The following is a 15,873-nucleotide window of genomic DNA, read 5'->3' as shown; positions in this document are numbered from 1 at the left end:
CGGTACTCAAAGATAGTTCAGGTGCGGTGCCTGGACCAAGTCTCCAACCGGTGTTTTTACAACGTCCTAACAAATGACCTCTATTTACACGCAATGACGTCGTAGAAGTGTAGCATCGTCGCCCTCCATGGTCGTGGCGGTGTCGCAGCAGTGGATGTGGCAGACTCCTGTTGTGCAGCAGGTCGCTTTCCAGTTTTTCAGTTCACGGAAGCTTGCCAGGGGCGGCACAGCCGCGCCATTTTTTCCTGCGCCTGGCGGTGCCAAAAGCCTGAAATCGGCAGTAATTGTGCCGCGCTGCTCCGAAGATTACGGCGACGCTACGTTTAGCGGATGGCGAAACCTTAGTCGACAACCTTGGCTATTTCGTTGCCAGGTGCTGCAAGCCGCCACCCGATTCCTTGGTTCAGCCATATCTGTCAATTCATCCGTCCGATGGATTCGATGTATCATACATCCTAGCCATCGTACTGCTGCGTCATACATTGTGCATGTACATTTATATTTTACGTATACAATGTAGCATCTAAAATTTGTTGCCGAGTCGTGCCCCTTCGGTTTTAATCAAATTTTTTTCTAAAATAAATATCTTTCTATGTGCGATTTGAGATATATTTCGCCCTAAAGTTTAATGCAATTCTTTCCAACACTTGTAGTACCAACCTCATTGGTTTAAGTTGAACTCGTGTACAACTGGCCGAAATGCTTTGTTAAAATTTAATTTTCTTTTATTACCTTAAAGGGCAACTGAAAATAAAGTTTTTTGTTTTTTGTCTAAGGAGTTGTGCAACGATTTTAACGTTGAAAGAATTGGCATCTTTTGCTTTTCACATTGTTCATCTTGTCACAAAGAACAGAAAACACACCTCCTTCCTTCGAAATGTTGCGATTCCGCCGCTTAATCGCGAGGTAAAAATTAAAATATCCCCCGACCTGCAGCCGCGAGCGGCGGCCATGAGAAACACGTGGCATGACGTCAATGGGGTGTCTTTTAGAAAGATGGCAAGTTGTGCGAATACCTGCTCGATAAAAAGTAACTTTTTTTATAAATCTTGTTTCAACATCAATATAAATGTGTCAAAAACCTGGTATCATCGACAAATCTTTTATTATACGGAGTTTTAGTGGCGCCATCTATCCTAGGTCCACAAAACCGTCAGCTCCATCTGCTACCGCGAACAGCCGCCAGAAGCCGGAGGGGGACAGAACCGGACGGGGATGGCCGGACCCGGATGAAACATTCCTCCTTTCACCATATTGTTCGCGTTGCGCTGGCTGCGCCCGCCAGCACGTGGTCACGCGGTCGCGAGCGGATGAGTTATCGCTGTCCACTGATGGCTCTAAAGAGGAAGCTTAACCGGAACCCCGCGCAAACCCCATTGACGTCACAGCGCACGCGACTAGGAAGATGGTGAAGGAGTTGGGAGGTGCCGAAAACCTCCATCTTTGTCCATTTTTAAAATAAAAACTAGGACATGCAGGCAAAATCGGTTTTTCTTTACTTCAGACAGGTCGAGACATTAACTCCCAAATTATTTAAGCAAAGCACTGAAACTGTTGCAGAGCTCCTTTAAGTAAAATTATAACATGCCTGTGAAAAAAGTTTTTTGCGGAAATAATTTTTTTTAGTGCAACATTGACGGTGCGAGATGCGATTTAGTTGGTAGTCACCTTGTTTCCACTCGTTTGTTCTCGCCATTTCGAGCGTGTGGAGGAGAGGTGGATCAGCTTGACCATCACGTTAAGGTGGAGAGAGAGAATGACCATTTCATGATGTCGTGGACTTTGCACGCTGTTGTGACCGAGAAGCTCCCCAGGCCAGGGCGGGAATCGCAGGACGACTCCTGGTAGGAAGATTGGGAAGAGACCGTGACTTGAGTCTTCCCGCCGCAGAACCTGTCCCTGACGGCCCGTGTGCGAGACCTGGAGCGTCTGCTGGACCAGGAGCGGGAGTGGCACGGCCGGGCCCTGATGGCCAGGGAGGAAGAGATCTCCCGGTTGTGGGCGGAGATCGAGGACCAGCTGCGGAAGTACCAGGACCTGCTGGACATCAAGGCGGCTCTGGACCTCGAGATTGCCGCGTACCGCGAGCTCCTGGAGGGCGAAGAGTCCCGGCTGCACATTACGCCCAGTGAGTGCGTAGAGTTGATGTGAGGATCTCGGGGTGGGGGTTCGCGATGGGAGCAGAACGCGGCGAATTGCGTAAGGGCTGCAGTAAGTGATCCCGAATGAAATGAGAAAAAAAGCTACAGAAGGGGGAAAATGAGAGCAGACAATAGGTTGGCCGGGCTTTTGCTAGTACAATCGTTAGGGCGCTTGTAAACTTTTTGTTGTATACAATGTCATAGATCTGTGTTTTCCTTTGTGCAAGTACGAAACAAACCTGAAGTAGGTGCAGACCTTGCAACTGACGCTTTCTTGCTTCTTTGTCTGAAAGCGTTGCCAGTAATCTGGGCCCTTGGGGAACAGCCATTCCAAACCGGCCCAAATGCATGCGACGTTTCCCCGTGGAAAATTATATTAATTCTTAAAAATGATCTACTGGAAAGGGTTCCATGCATTTCGGCCACTTTGGAATGTGGTGGTCTCGATAAGGCCACGTTGCTGGTGACGCTTTGTTACACACAAAGAACTTCTTCAAAATCAGCAGGGAAACCTCGCCCGTCGTGGTTCTCTTTACGCAATGCGTAAAAATTATGTTGGCGAGCCTTTGGGAGCAACGCCGACTCGTCGCAGCGAAAGAATCTCGCCTAACCTATCGCCATATTTTTTTTCCCACTTTTGAACCGCCTTTGCGGAGACTCTTTCCAAGCACCGCACCACCACCACCCAGAAGACAAGGCTTGCACATTACGTTGTCTGCTCTTTTCACGGAGGATCCCGGCACGAGATTGTAGGCGCACACGTGCGATCGCCGGTTTTCCTTCTTTTTTTTTCTTAGAATCAAAAGTGCTGTCGTCAAAACTGTTAGTGTAGGAGGCACATATTTGGGAAAGCAACGTGAACTGTAAAACGCAAAGACCACTAGCGTCTGTAAAAAGTAAACTGCGAAAAAGCAGCATTGTCGTGGTCGTTCCGACGACATTGCTCAGCGCGCATGAGCGGCGCAAAACCAAACTCCATACAGAGGACGCTGCCTTTAATTTGTTTTGCGCCTCCTTTCTTGTGCGCAATGAGACTCCTCGCTTTTAAGCCCCTCCCCTTTCGTGCGAAGGGACGGATTTTGTCAGACTCTCTCGTCGTGTAGCGCAGTCAAGGGCGGGCAATGGAGGCGAGCGACGCGTTAACCGTGCCGCACACACGCGATACACCGTGCGAGATGCGAACGATATTTCGTCCCTCTCAGGCGCATCTACCAGCGGGTCTGAGATGTACACCAGTCCGCTGCTCCGAGGCGCCAAGCGCAAGCGGACCTTCTCCCACCGAGAGGACCAGTCAAACTTCGACGTCCAGGTCTCCGCATCCGCCAAGGGGGACCTGGAGATCACGGACCACTGCCCAGACGGAAAATACGTCATCATAAAGAACAAGGGCACGAAGGTTGGTAAACGTCGCCCTCTTTTGCCATCTAAAGCCCCCTAGATGTCTCATAAATAAGGCCGTGGTGCCGAATTTTCGACGTCTTCTGACGCGGCAAACGCGGGGGCATAGGGTGGACCCAAGTGCTGCGACGGCGTTTAGCCGACGCTCAAGTTCTCGTCGATTAAAGACAAGTCTTCGTCAGACGCTGATGTTGCACTTGATCAATCAATGCCCCGTGTTGCCTCTTTAGGCGGCGTTTAGAATTTATAACTGCAGCCTTGTTATCTAGGAGCTGTAAGGCCAATGCTTGGAAGCCTGTGACATGAAAGGGAAATCATGTTTGAATTGCACAAAGCCTAACATTGTATTGTTGGAAGTCGGAACACAACCAAAGGCTGAAACAAACTCAAGCGGATATACTCGGAAGTGTGAGGTCACAGCACATTTGATGCAATACTGCAACGGAATTCTAGCGCCAGTTTGATTGTCTAAACATCAACCACGTCTTGGTGACACCGCGGAGGCGCCAATTGTTTGCTCGAAAAGACGCCAAAACATAGGGCCAAAACGACGGGGCTCGCACCATGACGCGAGCCCTGTCAAACTGGACCGATCCGGGCTTCCTTGTTCTCCCGTGCCTATTCAACGCCTGTGGAGAGCGGGGCAACTGAAACTGTCAGGTTTTGATCCGTTGCCACCACAAGTGCCGAAACACGCCGTCAAGAAAAACGCGACATCACTAACGCAGAGAGGCTCGTTACAAACCTGATCCTTTTAGTTGCCCCCGCAGGAGTTGCATAGGTGCGAGAGTAAAGGAAAATCCGGTTCAGCAAAGTTTGACAGGATTTGTGCGCTTGTAGCTTGCCTCAGTACTTTCGCGGAGCGGCGCTGCTTTTAATTTCAAAGTGACGTGACGACATTCGGTTTAATTTTTCTTCAATAATATGTTTGTGCTTTAAGAGCAAAAAATTGGTGTCTCTGGTCTGGCACAAACGTGGTTGACATTTCGACAATAAAATAGGCGCTCGAATGTCGTCGCGCTATGTACCTGAAGCCGCTTGATTGACCCTATTGGCTCGTGGCATAGCTACATTAGGACTTCAGGTAAAACAAAGTTTAACACATAGTTGATTTCTTCTGCATTCTTTCCCAAGCTAAAGTAATTGTCGTGTTCGTATGTCTATACAGTGGGAAGTAGTCGGTCCGTAGACAGGAAATTTAGCCAGTGCAGTACGGCCACCAGCCTGGGTTTTTTTAACGTGCATCACGCAGTAGTGACACAAGGCTGCACGCCGGTATGATGCTCATTCACATTAGAACGGACAAGAGTGGATTGAGCACGTGATCCTTGAGCTCTGCGGCTCGAAGTTTCGCTGCACAAGCTGCAGTACTTTCATACTCTATGCTACTGTTTCCCTCCCCCTGTCCTAAGAAGCAGGGGCATTGTTATCTGTAGATTGTGTTGTCGCTTACTTTCAGTGTTTGAAATTGCATTTCTATTTTCGTTTGCGTTGCTCGCAGACGTCTGCAACGATTGAACACATTCGCAGTTAGCTTCACCAAGGCAAAGTTTTTTCTCGAATCTCGACAAATTGGAGCAGCCTGGTATGGGTGGTGGAAATAAAACAGACGCTTCACTCTCGGTTAACTTCGAAGACGGGGTACATTCCACAGCATTTTAACATCTCTAAGTGAAATAAAAACCTGTGCAAGTTTCCGGAGAACAATTTGGTGCTCGACTTTGCTTTTCGAATTGCGGTACAAGATTGCCAGCTCAGCTGGCCACTCGGTTTGCGAGACATATTTGGGATGCTCTCCTTTTCGGGCTCGAGACTCCAAGGAACAGGCTCCACTCCCCGTAAGCGACGGTCCAACCGCGCGTTAGCTGATCCTTGGAAGGGCGCCTTCGATATATATATAATTTTTTTTCAGGAGATTCCATTGGCTGGCTGGCGGATCGACCGCAGGTCCGGCAACGATGACTTCACCTTCCGGTTCCACCGGAACCACATCATCCAACCGGGAACCACCATCACGGTGCGTTGCAGTTCTTGAATTGTTTTTCTTCGTCGAAGGCACTGGTTCCATTTGTTTCATAAAAGTAGAACGAGGCTTTCGTCAGTTCAGACTTAGCCTTTCATACAGGGACTGGCGTAAATACCCCCTGGCTTGATTTTTTATGGGCGACATTTTTCGAAGATGTACTCCGTTTCTCTTTAAGTCCGACCACAGGCTGCGCTACCGTCCTACAGTGAGCGGTTGAGCAGCGCCCGAAGCGCGTCGTCCCTGCACTTGTTGCCTTTGCGCATCTGCCATCGTCGGCTACACGAATCGCGTGCAGTGGATGCGACGAGGTCCCACCTTTTTTTTATGTTTGCGATTGGTTAAGTTGGTGATGGCGTATCCACGAAGACGAGTGGTGTAACGGCGCGTTTTTGGCTCTGCTCGATTGTCTTCGTCGAATCGTCGCGTCGGCTGTGGTAGGACTCGCAGTGAAACGGTGCATACAGTGGTCTCGCGATAATTCAAGCTAAAAATTTTCGTACTCACTTTTATTTCGGACACCTTTAAATATTTTGCTTTACCCGCCATGTTTTCGATGCATTTTTAAGCTTCTTAATTCAAGTGGAGTTTTCGCTTAATTCGTGCTATTCGTTCATCGGGAGTGGGCCTGGCCCCGTTGTGAGCACTCCTTGCCAAGCACCCGGGTGCTGCGGAAAAGCAGTACCCGCGAATCTCGCGGGCATTGGTTTTCCGCTGTACGCGGATGTTCGCTGGGAAGCGCAGGCATTAGTCCTGACAATCTGCTTTCAATAATCGTGTTTATTTATTTATTTATTATTTTTTTTTTGTGGAAGATTGAGAATAAACGAAGAATATTTGTGTCCATCAAGCTGATTTATAAATTCGCTCGCTGAGGATGGCTGGGCGTCTCTTTGGGATTAATTTTAATAACCTTCACGAGTTCAGCTGAATTTTCGTTTAAGCATGGTAAAACGGTAGTAAAAGGTAGTGATGGGCCAAACTTTTGAAGAATCGAAAGTTCGGTGCCGAACTTCCGGTTCGATACATTGTTACTAGGCTTAGCGTTGATATTTAGTTTTTCTTGGCAAAAAAGTTTTCTTTCTTAGCTTAAAAACGACACCGATACAATTATCTTGTAGAATATCATCTTATTTAGTAATAACTGGGCTTATATGCATTATATGTTGTATTTGTGTGTTTACTGGCAATTTTAGTGACTCATTGGAGGAGTGGCGTGACAGGGACGTTGGGTAGAAGCGAGCGTGGCGCAGTCACGAATCACGCTACGAGTTTCGGTTTTAAGGTATCATCAGCGCAAGCCGGCATGTGTGTGTACATTGCTAAAATGAAGGCAATAACGCTGCGTTCTTGCTTTCTCTGGGAGCCACCGTTTTGTGCGGGAAAACGAATGCAACGGTTGCTGAGTCACTTGAAGTCAGCTTTGCATGAAAGTGTGCGTCCCATATTCACAACGTCTCGTTTTTAACCTTTAAAATACGTGTTTCTGGTGTTTAGGAATACACGAACGTTTCGGAAGATAGGGAGAGTGAATGTCAGATGTGCAACGTCGAGCACTATAGTTCTGTGTTTAGTTTTATGCGGATACCTGAAAATTGCAAAATAACACTAATTGAAGAAGCAATGTTTTGTTTTGCAACACACTAATCCTTAGCCGAAAAAAGAATTGTTATAATTGCGAGGAGTGTTTAAAGTAATTGTCGGACAATGTCTATGTTTCAGAATGCATGGCATCATTCGTCACTTGCGCAGTGGACTGCGTAAATTACTGGTCGATCTTCTATTCTTGAGGCAGAAAATATTGAAGAGGACCACACTCGGTCACAAACGCACAGTTACCTTGTTGCCTACCCCACACCGCGGCGTAACCGCTGGTTGTACTACACTGCACGATGGTAACCGCACGACTGCACAGCGTCCATTTGCAATTCAAGGCTCGGTCGCATTCTCGCGCGTGCGCAGACATTTTCCGAAGTTTTGCCGAATCTTTGCCGAACTTTGCCGAATCTGAAGTTGAGCAGATTCGCTCCATCACTAGTAAAAGGCTCGAAGAAACTATACGATAATCGGTTAGAAATTATTCTGCCAAAACCGCTATTGGCTTTGAGCTTGACCAATGCTTTATGCGTGTGCCTGCTTTACATTGGCCTGGGTTGAGGAAAGTAAAATCTGTTTGGTATGTGTAGCTATTCCTATAGCAAATCGCTACTTTGCCTTATATCATAAGCCCATAGTGCTGGTAGTGGAAATTGAAGTCTCAATAGAAACCCTACCATAACATTTTGTTTTCGTCCTCGTAAACAGACTAGGCAGATACCGTAAATCCGAGCGAGGGGAAGACTGGCCAAGGAAGACCGAACACCGGACGAAGGACAAACAAAAAAACTTGGGAGTTTAGTTTGTTCTTTGTCCGTCCTTTCCCTCGCACCAGGATTTATTATGCCCTTCTCAAAAAAGCTGAAGCGCCTTAAAAAAAAAAATGTTTGGAGCGGTCTTCTACTATAGCTTTTTGTCCGATGAATTCAATCATCGCGCTTTTGGACTGAAGTAAACGTAAACCCCATATATTTTGAGATGTGTGCGCAGCGATTGCCGTAGGGCATGCGGCGAGCCTTGCCGCCAGCTGTTATCCGTCGAAGACATTGCGACGTTATAGTCGTCCTCCTGCACAGTGCCGAGCAGAGTCATTTGACCGACGACGTCCCTTTGGTTAGTCTCGCAGCGATAACTGTTCTGGGCTCTTGCCACCACTTGACATAACGTCCGTTGTTGTTGGCAATGTAGGACGTCCGTTACCAGTGTTGCAAAATCTTCAAAAAGATTGCTCGCCGCCCACGGGCATCAAACCCGGGTTCGCTTCGTGCGAAGTTGTTGATGCCACAGCATCAACAATCCGCTTTATACCGGAAGCTTTTGTAGCACCCACCGCACGCGCTCTCTGGAAAAGAAAAAAAAAATAGCCGATAACAGAAGGCGGTTGTAGCACTGTCAATGCCAAGAGCTCGTGCAGGGGAAAGCGCTTTTACGCTATCCGGAACAAAAATGATACGAGCGTTTTTCAAAACAAAATAATCGGATGCCTATTTCGTTTTGTACGCTTTTGTTCACGCACCCCACGGTGTTTGAACGCGACGCCAGTGCCCGACAACTTCGCCATGTCGTGTCGTGGCTGTCGCTGCGACTCTACTGTGGATCAACGCGGAATTCCTGAATTTTTTTCTATCCGCCTTCACGCTCTCCTGCTCTCCGCATGCAACGACGGGCAGGGCTACGTCGAAATTTTAATTAGAGATTTTGATACTCCTAGTAATAAGATCGAAAGAAAACTTAGACATAATCTTTAAAATGCCTACATTAAAACATTCAGTTTTTTGTTTTTTTTTTCTCTTAAAGAACTGTTTTTGGCTTCTCTTTCAACCAGCTTGCCCACATTCTTGCTTTAGTATACCTCCTTTGCGGTGAGATGACCACGACTCATCCGAAGCTGGGATGCTGTGCAGGTATGGAGCTCCGACGCCGGTGCAGCACACAGCCCTCCGTCGGACCTGGTCATGCGCAACCAGCAGTGGCCCCACGTTGAACAGATGCGCACTGCCTTGCTCAGCGCTGATGGGGAGGAGGTGAGCGCCTTCGGTTTAGTGTTTTGCCATTGTAGCTGGGCTGCACTATACGTGTAATTTACTTGTAAAGTTGCTCGTTCAGTTACCACCTTTAATAGGCCTCCTCCATCTGTTCGAAAACGTGCCAGTAAAGTTAAAACTAAATCATCTAGAGCTTTCTTTAGAAGAGCCTATGTATTGCCCGCACGTTGATTTTGTGTGAAAACCTGTTAAGCAGCTTTTAGCCTTGTTATTCATATACTGTTAAACCATTAATGTTTGAGAGCCCCTAATTTTTGCGAAATACGCGAATTGTAAAATTGGTTTTAGTGGTTTTAGTTTAGTGGTTTCTATAGGTAAATTCCAGCCTTAAGAAATCGCGAAATTTAATGGTCGCGAATATGACCCCGCAGTCCAATTGTCGAAAAATTGGGGCCGCGAAAATAAAGGGTTTCACGGTAGCAGAAGGGAAAATAGTTTTTCATAAGACACTTGCATGTAAGATGTCATCGATGTGTGAATTTAGAGGGTACAAGCTTTGTTTTTCCCTTTGAATTGTGGTATTGTGTCCTTTTTGGTGAACACTGCTTGATTTATCTTTGATTCGACACCCAGAATAACCATTTGCACGTGTTCATGCTGTGTCTTTCTTCAGTCGGCATGTAGTTCAGGAGTGGCTTTTACAATGAGCTCTTCCCGACATTTCTATTGCCGTGTCTGGTTGCTGTTCTGAGGGGCTGACATTTTACTGTGATTTTGTCTATCTCCATATAGTGCTTTAAAACGTTTCTAGTTGTCCCTGGGCTCTATTTGCAGGGGCGGGACAGCTGCACCAATTGTGCCATTTTGATACATTCAAATTTCCTGCGCCTAGCGGCACCAAAAGCGTGAAACTGCCAAACTACGCTACGCTCTGCAAAAAATCACTTTGGCGCTAGATTTAGCAGACAGTGAACTCTGTCGACAACCTTGGCTATTTTATATACCAGGTGGCGCAAGCTGCTGCCAGATTCCTTGGTTCAGCCGTATCTGTCCATTCGTCCATCCGATGGATTCAATGTACACATTCATAAATCCTAACCATCGTGTCGTTGCATCATACATCATACATGCTATGATGTATGGTGCATGTAGCATTATTGATCGAGAGTCGTGCCACTTTAGTTTTAATAAAAATTTGTTCCCAAAATAAATAAAAAATCTCCCTGTACAATTTCAGGTACTGCACAGTAAAGTTCTATTCACACGTAGTCTAGCGACTGGGAAAATTGGGAATTGTCAGTGAAATTTTAATTACCAGGACAACTCGGGGAATTGTTAGGAATGCTGTAAAATATCGAGCCCAGTCAGGGAAAACGAGCCGCAAACGCCATTGAGTGCCCTGAGCAGACTTGAAGACTTGGGTGCAGAAAAATGGGCAATAAATTCTGCTTAGAGCGGAGCACGGTCACTGCTCACCCGATGTAGAGTGTGCTACCCGATGCAAAGGGAACAGCCGGCAAACCCAGTCGAAGCCTTGGATTGGGTTGGAATATATTGAGGGCACGACACTAGGCTAAATCTAGTTAGAGCTACTTGATTTAGTAACAAATGGGAAAGCCGCAGACCCCAATATAATACAAGCCGGAGGTATCCAAAAGTGTCCATTTGGCGGCCGTGCTGCCATTCTGTTAGTAACAAGGCGTGTGTGGTTGAGCGTCGTGTTTTCATAGTGTTTCTGGAAGTGGGCTCTTCACTGACGATGTCCGCGGCAAGAAAGGGCTCATTTATTCCAGACAGGACGAACCCAGATATTTTTTAAGATGAAGGTTGGATTAAGCCCATGCAAAATGATCCTCACACTGCTGAATGCTCAATACCTTGTGTTGTAATGGTCCTATATATTTAATCGCCTCTACAGTGGTCAGGGAATTTCACCTAAATTTGTCTGGGAAAACATGAAAAAGTCAAGGGATTTCAAAATAATTTGCTAGACACCCTGTATTGAATACTTCCCAGCACTTGCAGTACAAACCTAGTTTATGTTCCACCAAAGTGAAATGCTGCAAATAAAACTGCTAAAGTCCTAAAAAACCTCGATGTCGGCACCTGTGCACGCGATTCTGCATTTAGGGGATGAGCTTTCGTAGGTGTACTCACGGTCGTAATCTTGCGGCGGTGACCTTGCGAAGCGGCTTCTTTGCACCGGTAATCCTATGGAAGTGACCCTCGAATTTCTTATGTTGTCATGTTGAAGCTCTCGGCCGCATTGAAGCTCTCGGCCGCATTGAAGCTCTCGGCCGCAGTCCCGTTGCTCGCGCACGATACGAATGACGCACTCCGCTGCACACATTTTGAAAATTACCTGCAGGCAGGCCTCGAGCACATTCGAAGCACCTTTAACACATATGCATGCTTCGAACGTGTCTGCAGACGATGTTTGTATGACCCACGTGACGAGGCAGTGCATTAATTGCAAAGTCTATTTTTTATCATGAATTAGCAGTGTAACCGGAACTCTAGCGTTTCTGCGGCATGTTACGGCTGACGAGTTGACGCTCACTTTCGTTGCGCCCCCAGGTGGCCTTTCGGGAAAACCGGCGGCGTCAGTTCACGCGCCTCTCGGAAAGGTCGTCCGGCGCAGGAGGATATTCGACGGGGCGTGAGCCCCTTTTCCACGAGCACGTGAGTACCTCTTCTTTCCTTCGGTTTCTTCAATGGGGCATGACTTCTTAATCTATGCAGGAAAGAAAAATTAATTAAAACAATTGGAAACTTTTTCTAAGAGCATATATATATTTGAACTGGGTTCCGGGGACCCAGGAGGGTTTGCCCAGAGTGCCCCAGCAAGTTTGAATTCCGGTCGGGGTGGTTCCATTTTGAAAGCTTCCCCCGGTGATCGAAATTAATCCTCAATTATCCGTAGGGACGTGACAGATGCCCTTTCTTGGTACAGCACGTGAAAGCGCGCCTGGTAGTTGTTCTCCATTTTAAGACTTGTTTTGGCAGAACCAACCAACTAATTGACGCGTGACAATGAGGTGAACGCTCGCTTATACATGTATTGTTTACATTGTAGGCTTGTTTACTGCTTCATCACATTCCAGGGGCACTAAATCATGTTCCGCGATAGTCTATGACCACTACCTCAATCTATGGGCTCTAAGCGTGCTAAGAAACCAAACATCATTTCCATGCGTGGCGATTCCTTTGAGATCGGTATTAAAGGTTGATTACCCCGGAACTATCACCAACACCAGAGGCCGCCGTCGGACAGGAGCTTATTTTTTTTTTTACGACTGCCCTCCGGCGTGTGATAGTTCTGAGATAATTGACCTTTGATACCTATTTTAACTATTTTTAATCTGCTACACATGCATGTAATTTATTCTTAAGTACGTTTACTGCTTGTAGATTGAGTTGGCATTTAGACTACCGTAGAAAGCGGTTTAGCGCACCTTTAATGCCAGGACCAATAGGGGTTCATCAAGTTTAGAATGTTTGATACACCCAGTTTCGGAGGAATAAAGCAACACCACCTATAGTGTTCAAAGCCCGTGTGCCAGCATTTCGACGTCGCAGCGAGCTATTGCAGGGGTCTAGTTGCCGAGCGGGCGCTATCCGGGCGCGATAAATTTGCGTGGACTTAATCCAAGGAGGCTGTTGGCAGGCCTTGATTATTTTGGTTCGTGCTGTCTAAACTGGCATTTCGGTCTCCGCAGCAGCGGACTTGCACGCCTCTGGCGGTTGAGAGCATTCTAGTCTACCCAACGCCGGACGGGGCTCTTTTCTCTTCGTTGACTTTCATCAATTGGAAGTTTGTATCGTTCGGACTATTTCAGCAGCCCCCTCGAAATTCGAATTAACGAGCTTTTACTGTAATAGACCGATCTGGCTGGACAGTATGACTTCACTGCATCGAGTGAACTTTGTCAGCACAGACGACAGCTTCTCCAGAACTCTGCCCGTGCGCAGCGTCCAGACGGCGCGAGCCCTCCCCTGCACCGCCGTCTGCCTCCCGCCAACTAAAGTTCTGACGGCGTCGCGCATGTGCCGAACACTTGGAGAGATCGGTCGGTTAGGGTTGTTGTCCTTGTTTTGAAAACGCATTAATGTTGCAAAGGCTCGTTGCACGCCGTGAAATTCACGAACTTTGTTGGGCCTGTCATACCCGACCCTCGTCCTCAAACGAGGGTTAGCTACCTTACCTAAAGCAGATGCTTCTTTTTTTCCTTCAAGATTTCGCTTTTGCGAAAGCTTTGAATAAGCCATTCTGCATTTCTTGGGCTGCGAGTGGCTATGGTGTTGGTGTTGGTGCAGCGATGTTGGACATCGTGCATAGCAACATGTTTTAAACTTTTTGATTGCTCTAATATTCATGAGAGCATGCATTTCTTGTCGGTAGGTGTTACTTTGGCCCATGTTCTGCCGGCGCTTTGCTTCCGGTTATATACTGCCACCATCCCATTAATTCCGACGAACTCCAGTCATGGCAGTCTGTCGTAAAAATAGACTACGTAAGTTTTTTTTTTTTTTCACACATTAACTTTTGCTTTTTGCGGCCTTCGCAGGATCCCAACGAGCCCAACCGCTGCTGCGTGATGTAAAGAGGCAAGAAAAAAATGAAAAAAGTCATTAGAGTGGCGGAACCTTAGTGCCATTTATTTTATTGGTTATATTCCTTTTGCCTTTCTCTGTACTTCTCTCTTGACCCACCTGTTTGTGACTGCAGTTGTTTTATCCTTAAAAGAAAGAAAAACAGAATAGCTTAACGTGTCCCCACATAACCTGTCTAAAGCATTTCTGTAACTTGTTAACTTCATATTCTAACCCCTTTGTGTGCGTGCTTTTGTTGCTGTCGTTTCATGACGCATGTAACCTACATCATGTTACATTAAAGTGCTGTCTTGTTCGTAGTGTAGTGCTTGTTCGTTTAGTTTTGTGGACAGGGGAACCACATTACTTGCAGCAAACCTTGCGTGGTGTTTGCTATGGTTTTTCCAAACTTTTTTCCTGTGTTGGAGATAAAACCTTCAGTTTTTAAACCTTAATCGCTTTAGAAAAAGGGTGTAACTGCAACATCACTGCAATAGGTTTCGGGAGGACATCATTCTGCAGCCCTGGCAGCAGTTTCTGAAGCTCTGGTTTCGCTAAGAATTTTTGGCCAGTTTTTGGGGCAAGTCGACTCCGGTGTGTTGCAATTATAAGCGCAGGTCGTACCAAGAACAACATAAGTACCTTGTGAACCATATTTCTTAGTTTGCCAACTGTACCTGTGAAGTGCTTTTTACCAAAAAAGCAGGTTGCTTTTTTTTTACGTGGGCGACACGGGGGTTAATCTGTTCTACGGCAGACGCGACTTTGTCCTGCAGTTTATTGGAATGCGGGCAGAGTGTTTTGGAGCACTTGATTATGGATATTTTGACTTTGATCGTTGTCTTCGGAAATGTCTGTTTGTTTGACCTCGCAAACAAAAAAAAATTACCTTTTTTTCACAATTGTGTTTGAATTTATTGTGTGTTACATCGGAGCACCATATTTATGCTTGGTTTTTAAACTGCCCAGTTGAAATTATTGCGTTTGGACAGTTTAGTGGTTGCAGTGGTTGTTCAATGATGTATGTTAATCAAAAACATCGCAGGCAAGGCTAGCGTGTTCTTTGGGGTTAGTCTCTAGATTTTCTTTGTCAGGGGAATATGGATCTTGTCAATCATTTCCCTTCACTCGCGATTTTAGCAGTTGCAGAGTTCTCGGGTGTGTACACTGGTGCGCAGTCGTTGATGTTAATAATTGCCAAGGTAATTGCACTGCCGACACAAATACCATTTCACCTACTCCGCAATCATGGCAGTGAGTTTAGATCCTAAATTTTTTTTGCCAAAGTTTCTGGTTACACTGTGTGAACTGCTCGATGTTTTGCCCGCTAGATTTTTTTACAAGCTTCTTAATACAACGTAACTGTCGAAGTTCTTCAACAGAAACCTTTTTCGACTGTTGGACGTAGAGTCCCATTTAGTTTCTCTGTTTGACATGGAATGTGCAGTTTTTTTTTATCCTTTCCAACTTGAGGTGGACCACAGCAGCTGCTACGAGCCATCGGCGAAAATCCAGTGCTGTATTGGCTGGGATTTCTCGTAGCATGCACTGCAATCCATCATTGCAGTGCATGCTTCGAAGGTCTAGAGTAAGAGCTCATCTCTTGTATTGGGTTTGTCTTTGTTTAGTTGTGTAGCCTCTGCAAGCGCTTTTTTCCTTTGTCTTGGATCCCAGTGAAAGTGATCACTACTTCCAAACTCGTTCGTGTCAAAATGTGCTTCTTGGTATTTTTTCTGTCGGTAGCATTTTTTTAATGGAAAGCTAAACCTATGGTGCCAGTTTCCACTGCCATGCCTCACCCTAGCGTGCACTTGAGTCTTATTTAACCGTGCTGCATGAACCCGCTACATCATGTTGCATATATTATCAGAGTTTCCCAGAGTATTCAATATTGTTAGTCTCGCAAGATGTGTCCCCGTCCTACATTGACCTCGCTTTTGTTCAAAGTGTTCCTTTTTCGGGGTACCTTTTTCATAAGTCTCGTGCTGGTATATAAACATTGCAAATTATTCGGCAGTCTCGGAACTGTCGTTCTTCACTTTTACTGTACAGATTCGCAATTAAAAGTTTGTTCATTCGTACCTTGGCTTTGTCACTTTTTGCGGCCGACCTGCTCTGCCTCAAGATTGTCCATGTG

The 15,873-nt window shown here is 46.3% G+C and overlaps 2 protein-coding genes across 2 annotated transcripts in view; both read left to right on the top strand.

The window, feature by feature from the left end:
* The window catches only part of LOC115314009 (lamin Dm0-like), a 29,465-nt gene extending 15,221 nt beyond the window's left edge, over window positions 1-14,244 (top strand). The window contains exons 5-10 of the mRNA XM_040218385.2: window positions 1,891-2,128; window positions 3,344-3,537; window positions 5,452-5,556; window positions 9,063-9,182; window positions 11,721-11,825; window positions 13,712-14,244. Coding sequence (XP_040074319.1) covers window positions 1,891-2,128; window positions 3,344-3,537; window positions 5,452-5,556; window positions 9,063-9,182; window positions 11,721-11,825; window positions 13,712-13,747 — 798 coding nt within the window. The 3' untranslated portion in view covers window positions 13,748-14,244. The remainder of the gene's footprint in view (window positions 1-1,890; window positions 2,129-3,343; window positions 3,538-5,451; window positions 5,557-9,062; window positions 9,183-11,720; window positions 11,826-13,711) is intronic.
* LOC120836036 (lamin Dm0-like) overlaps window positions 1-15,234 on the top strand; it is a 94,724-nt gene extending 79,490 nt beyond the window's left edge. Inside the window, exon 11 of the transcript XR_005717066.1 lies at window positions 14,234-15,234. The gene's annotated coding sequence lies outside the window, so the exon portion shown is untranslated. The remainder of the gene's footprint in view (window positions 1-14,233) is intronic.
* The last annotated feature ends 639 nt before the right edge of the window (window positions 15,235-15,873 follow it).

Source organism: Ixodes scapularis, unplaced genomic scaffold, assembly GCF_016920785.2.
Source record: "Ixodes scapularis isolate PalLabHiFi unplaced genomic scaffold, ASM1692078v2 ptg000137l_1___fragment_3__unscaffolded, whole genome shotgun sequence".
In the NCBI taxonomy this organism is placed as follows: Eukaryota; Metazoa; Arthropoda; class Arachnida; order Ixodida; family Ixodidae; genus Ixodes; species Ixodes scapularis.
Note: the sequence above shows the minus strand (reverse complement) of the source record. Positions and strands in the feature narration are given on the sequence as shown.